At 55.5% G+C, this 5,899-nt stretch overlaps 1 protein-coding gene across 1 annotated transcript; it reads right to left on the bottom strand.

Annotated features, from left to right (window-relative positions):
- Positions 1–903: 903 nt before the first annotated feature.
- Positions 904–2,607, bottom strand: LOC105814062 (chromosome unknown open reading frame, human C1orf210). The gene is made up of 3 exons (XM_012648945.1): positions 2,555–2,607; positions 1,614–1,727; positions 904–1,472 (listed from the first exon to the last, which is right to left on the bottom strand). The coding sequence occupies exons 2-3, from the start codon at positions 1,630–1,632 to the stop codon at positions 1,150–1,152; spliced, it is 342 nt and encodes a 113-aa protein (XP_012504399.1). The 5' UTR covers positions 1,633–1,727; positions 2,555–2,607; the 3' UTR covers positions 904–1,149.
- Between the last annotated feature and the right edge of the window lie 3,292 nt (positions 2,608–5,899).

Raw genomic sequence — 5,899 nt, 5'->3', positions numbered from 1 at the left:
GGCTGCTGGGACCACCTGGCTTCCTGCCCTCCCGAGTCAGCTGTCCCTTTGATTCTGTGCCACAGCCAGGATTTTCCCCCAAATTCTTTATGTTGGTTGCAAATAGAGAGCAGCTTAACTCAAGTGTCTCCCACCTTAAACCTACCTCCCTTGCTCAGTTTCCCCACCAGCCACTACGACTCTGTGCTCCCCTCTCATCAAGACTCTTGTAAAGTCTTCCACGTCGGACTCCACTTCCTCACCTTTCATCATTCACTCTCAGCCACAGTGAGTCAGACTATTTATCTGCCATCTGCCTTGTGCAAGAATCTGAGGATACAGAACAAGACACAGCCGGGGACCCCAGAGAGCTCAGTCTGGCTGTGGGGACAGGCGCAGCAAGGGGTAAGTGCACATTGTAATAAAGATTAAAATAAAATGTGGCCAGGACTCACAGGGTGTTATGAGAGGAATGGGCTCATGGAAGGTGCCCTGGAGGAGGGGACGTCTGAGCAGTGTCTTCCAGCTATGAGTGTTAAGTTTCAGTTCAAGAAAAATAAAAATGAGCTATGACTTTTTATTCAAAATGAAAATAGGTTTATTAATCCCTGTGAAAAACATAATATATTATAACCAGAATACCCACTTCATTGATAGGAAAAAATTTCATTAAGGAGCTTGGCACTGGTTTTCACCTGCCCAAATGTTATCATCTGAGCACATTTGAAATGCTGGCAAGTAGGCAGGCCACGCGGGGCCTAGTGACTGGGGTTTTCATCACTGTCATAGAGGGTTTAGGCAAGGGAACAATGTGAACAGAGGTACATGGAGAAACTGCATGGGGTGGTGTGCGGGGAATGACAAACATTTAGTCACACAGGGAGAGGCAAGGAAGGAAATCAAGAGGGCAGATTACAGAGGGACTTTTTCCATACTCAAGCCTTTGTTAGGCTTTGTCCTGAGAACAGCAAGGAGCCATTGAGTGTTATTGAGCAAAAGAGAAGTCATTGTCACTTTGGTGGCTAATGTTAGGGAAAGGAGGATTGCTCAACCCCTGGTCAACCTTTAAGCCCTCTGTCTCTGTCCCTGAGACTCAAGGCTCCCACGTAGTAGCCACTGTCCTTAAGCTGTCAGGTATGGAGGGAGGGGGCAGTGTCCAAAGATTGGGGCTCAGAGGGAGAAGTGTTCCCTGCTACCCTCTGTCCCCAGCTCGCTGGCTCCAGGTTGAATATAATTGTCCTCAATGAAGCCATCATCATCCTCATCTTCGCCCAACTCTGGGCGGTTCCCCCTCCCTGTCTCAGGCAGTGGGCGGTGCCGATAGCTGGCATAGTACCGGCGACAGAGGTGGCATTTGGCAGCAAGTGCGATGAGGAGAGAGAGGACCACAGCCCCCAGCACAACCCCAACCAGCACCGGCCATGCCCGGACCCCAGTGCCTGGTCCAGGGGCCATGGCTGATGCCGTGGGGAGCTCTGAGGGCCCCATAATGGCTGTGGAGAAAAGGACAGCATCATGTGTGAGCCTCAGATGGGGCTCTCTGGGGACACCAAGAGGAGTGCAGGCAGGGTCCTTCCCACTAAGCCCAGCATCTAAGGGCAGCCTCCCCCAGTCACCGCCCCATGGCCACTCACTTTGGTTTGTCTCATTCATGGAGGAGCCTGACGACGCTGGTGAACCTCAGCCTCCAGAAAGAGCCCGGCTCCAAGGAGACACCCCAGATGTGAGGCAGCCCCAGGGCGCCAGTCCTGGAAAATACAGGGACGTGTAGGTGTCAGGGATGGCCGCAGGGTGCACGCGCCAGGTCACACTCGCAGCCATGTTGGTGCTGCACAAATGCTGGGGACGAAAGAGCTGGCCACACCAGGTGTCCACAGAAGAGAAACAAGCTGAGCCCACAGCAACTGGCCATTTGTAAGGGACGGTTGCAGAGTCCAGCTCTAGAAGATACTAGAAAAATAAATAAATTCTAGAACTTATTGCGCACTCCTTATGATTCAGGCACCAGGCTCATAAAACCCCGTAATGTGGGTGTGAGCATTACCCCCCTTTGCAGATGAGGGCTCTAAGGCCGAGAATGGTGAACTGACTCAACCAAACCCCAGATTGCACCAGAGCCCAGCCTGCCGTACCACTTGGCAAGCTGACGACAGGAGATGGGGCAGAGGTAGGTCCTGGCTCCCCAGCCAAGTGGAGACCACACATGGGGAGCATGATGCATGTCCCCACCCAGGGCAGAGGCCTTTCTGTTCCTGAGTGGGAGCCACTGCTCCTCCACCTCAAACCCCTGTCCATCCACCTCTACCCATCAGACGCCACACTGTGCCCCCAGAGGGAGGCTTGAGCCATGGAGCATCCAAACGAGCATCACCTGAGCCAGGAAATTACCTGGATGGGAATCCCCAGGGCCAGAACACTTAGAGGAAGAATGCCTGGATTAGGGGAGTAGCAAGAGGAAGATCGCCTAGGCTTGGGACCACCTGGAGGAGGAGCACCTGAATCAAAGGTGTGTCTGGGGAGGCCCACCTGAATCTGGGGAGTCTCTAGAGGAAGAGCAGCAGCGTTAGAGACATACCTGGAGGAGCAGCTAGGGCTGGAGAGTATGTACCAGATTCCAGGGAGTCACTGGGAGCAGAGTAGCCAGGCTAGAGAAGCGCCTAGGAGAGAAGCACCTAGTTGAGGGGAGTTATCTGTCATATTCGTTGACACAGATACTTTAAAGACACCCTCGCTCCTCATGTCCAACCTGGCGTCAAGCCCTATCAGTTCTTCCTCTAAATATCATTGGAACGACTCTGCCCCTCCTCCCCACCTGCTGCCACTGCTGAGTCCAAGCCACCTTCACCCCAGACCTTGACTCTAGCCAGAATCTCCCACTGGTCTCTCCCCACCTCTGCTCTGTCCCCCAGAGTGATGGGTCGAAAGCCCAAATCTGCCCCCATCACTTGCCTGCTTAAAACTCCGTCAAGAGCTCCCCGTACCCTCAGCGCTGCCTGCAGACTCCTCAGAGCGTCCTTCAAGCCTTGCAAGCCAGCCCGTGGTCCTCAAGCCGCCCCTCCCCCTCTTCCCCGCAGGTCCCTCCCCCACACCCAGACGGCTAGCACACCCTTCCAGACTCACCCACCCTCTCGCTTCCCGGACACTCCCCTCCTCAGCCTTTCGGACCCCTGCCCAGCACAGCCAAATCAGACCATACTTGCCCGTGAGCTTGTCCCAGGGTCCCACCCCCAGGTGACCCCAGCACTGTCCTGCCCAGTCAACCACCAGTCAGAACTGGCCATTGCCAGGCGGACAGCTCCCCGAGGGCCAGGACTGGCTGATACATCTGTGCCCTGGTGCCGCACGGAGCTGGGCACTCAGCCACTCAGAGCCAAGCGTGTGAGATGAAGGGGGTGGGGGCGCCTTAGGAAGGAGCAGTAAACTGCTGGTTCATTCATTAGCCTACTGTGGGCCTCACCCCCGGCACTAGGTCCTCAAATAATGACGATTTATTAAATTGGAATGAATTGAATCCAATTTGACGTTTCTAAGACTTTACGCCTATTCCTTTCCTCCCCGCCCTGTCCCTGGGAATTCTTCCCAAGGAGACACAGACACACACAAACATACAGGTACCATAACTTTCCAAGGGCACATACACACTCCCCAAAAGGCCTCTGAACTCACAGCCCACACTGAGCTGCCCGTCCCCCTGCACACACACACACACACACACACACACACACACACACACACGCACACACACATGTCACCCCACCCCCTCAGGTCACACTTTCCTCCACTAACAAGCGCATGCCCCTGCTCTGCACACACATACCCCGCTCTGATCTGTACCTCTTTCCTGCTGCCAGGAGCCCCTGGGGATCTTGCAGAGCCTGGGTACCCCCTCGCAGCCCCCCAGTGGCTTCCCCCTCTGCTCCCACCGTCAGGAACTGTACATAGTCCGTGGAGGAAGCTTCCGGCTGGGGCCGGCAGAACCTGGAGTGGTGGGCGGGCCCGAGCTGCCACTTGACTCACCTGTGGAGGCAGCAGGTGGGGCAAGCTGCAGGTGGGGCGGAGGCGGGGCAGCAGGCAGCGCTTCCAATAGGGAGGACTCATTCTGTATCTTCCCAAGCTTTTGACAAGAATTTTATGGGTTCAGTCCTCACCCCCATCCCCATGCTGGGGGTGGTACAGCTGGGATCCAGAGAGGGGTTCAGTGGGCCCTAGAAGGGGCAGACACCGCAGCACACAGCTGCTCAGGCTGGTGGCCCCAATAAACAAGTGAATTTCCGGTAACAGGTACAAAGTCCAGAGTTGCAGGGAGTTTTGCAGGCCCGTGAAGGCGGTGGGCTGGAACCAGAGAGAAGGAAGGGCATTCTTCCCAGGCAAAACCAGAGGGACTAAGAACACTCCAAAATTGCCTGCAAACGTGTGTGTGTGCATGTGTGTGTTTGTCTGGACCTCAAGGATCCTGCGACCCCACAAGCCAGACTCTGAACCTCTCCCGCGGTGCTCCCCGACTCCCGGTTGCCTCCTTGTTTGTCCCTGGGCCTGGCGCCTCCTTGTCCTTCAACACCCAGTTCAGGAGTCACCTTCCCTGCAGCCTTCTACCTACAAGCCCCGCCTCTTCTGAGCCCAGAGCACCCTCTGTGCAGCACTTCTCTAGGGATCTGTGATCATTTCTTCCGGCACTGCCTCCCCGCCTCCCGCTGCCCCCACCCCGCCCCACCCCCTTAGCCTGGGAGCTCTCCCAGGGCGAGGCCAAGCTTTGACAGCCTCTGGGCTCCCAGCACCCAGCACAGTGCCTGACCCAGGGCAGGCTCTCAGTAAACACCTAAGGAAGGAAGGACTGCCCCTGCTCAGTCCTAGAGGTACTGGAATTCACAGGGACCCGCAGGGCATGGCTGCAGCCAGGGCTACCGAGAGGGATTGCAGGTGGGGGGCGTGGTAGAACCAGCTGGAAGGAGCAGGCAGGTTCGTGCATGGCCTGGAATGTCTCAGGATGGATCTGAATGCTCACCGCCAATGACCCTTTCCACCTCTCCCACCTTGCCTGGGCAACACCTTCACCCTCTGCTCCAGCCACACCAGACTGTTTTCTCCTCTATTCCCTGGCCTCCCAGGCTTTGCAGGCTCTGCCCCTTGCAGAAGACAATAAGCAAAGGCTCTGCACATCCATCATTCAGTCATTTATTCAATGAATATTATTTGAATGCCCCCCACCGAGCCACAGCCAGTCCACATGGCACACATTGCAAGATAGCAGGCGGCTGTATCAGCTCCCACCAGCTCCTCGGCCAGGAGCTCTGGTGCAGTGAACAACCTTTACAACCTTCTGTGGCAACCCAGGCAACCAGGTGGTGGGACCTGTGCTAACTACCGGGGACAGAGTTTGTACCAACAAACTTCCTTCTGGTGGGGAAGAAGATGGATAATACACAAGTAAAGAAATAAGTATGGTTGTTTCAGATAACGGTGAGTGCTATGAAGAAAGTAAAATAGCTTCACGATAGCTTCAAGGGAGCATGAGCAGAGACTGCTACTTCGGATGGAAAAAGAGGGAGCTCACTGAAGAGGGCACGTGTGAGCTGAGATCTGGGTAAGGGCAAGACAGCTATTGTGCCAGTGCCTAAGGGAAGAGTGTTCCAGGCGAAGGGAACGGCCAGGACAAACACGTACCTGAATGGAGTGCAGAAAGGGGAGGAGAGTGGAACAACCCGCACTGGAGGTGAGCCAGGAGCCACCTGTAGGGCCTCAGGGTTGGGGTGGGGGAGTCTCTGCCTGAGAAGGGAAGCCACTGATCATGTGGGCAAAGGACCGATCTTCTTCACATTTTAAAGGGATTGCTGTGTCTTTGGTGTGCAGAATGGACCCGCAGAGGCCAGGGTGGAAGCTGGGGGGCCAGTTAGAAGGTGTCACCAACCATCCAGGGGAGAGG

The sequence above is a fragment of the Propithecus coquereli genome, unplaced genomic scaffold (assembly GCF_000956105.1).
Source record: "Propithecus coquereli isolate 6110/MARCELLA unplaced genomic scaffold, Pcoq_1.0 Scaffold299, whole genome shotgun sequence".
Taxonomy (NCBI): Eukaryota; Metazoa; Chordata; class Mammalia; order Primates; family Indriidae; genus Propithecus; species Propithecus coquereli.
This window is presented reverse-complemented; position numbering and strand designations above follow the sequence as displayed.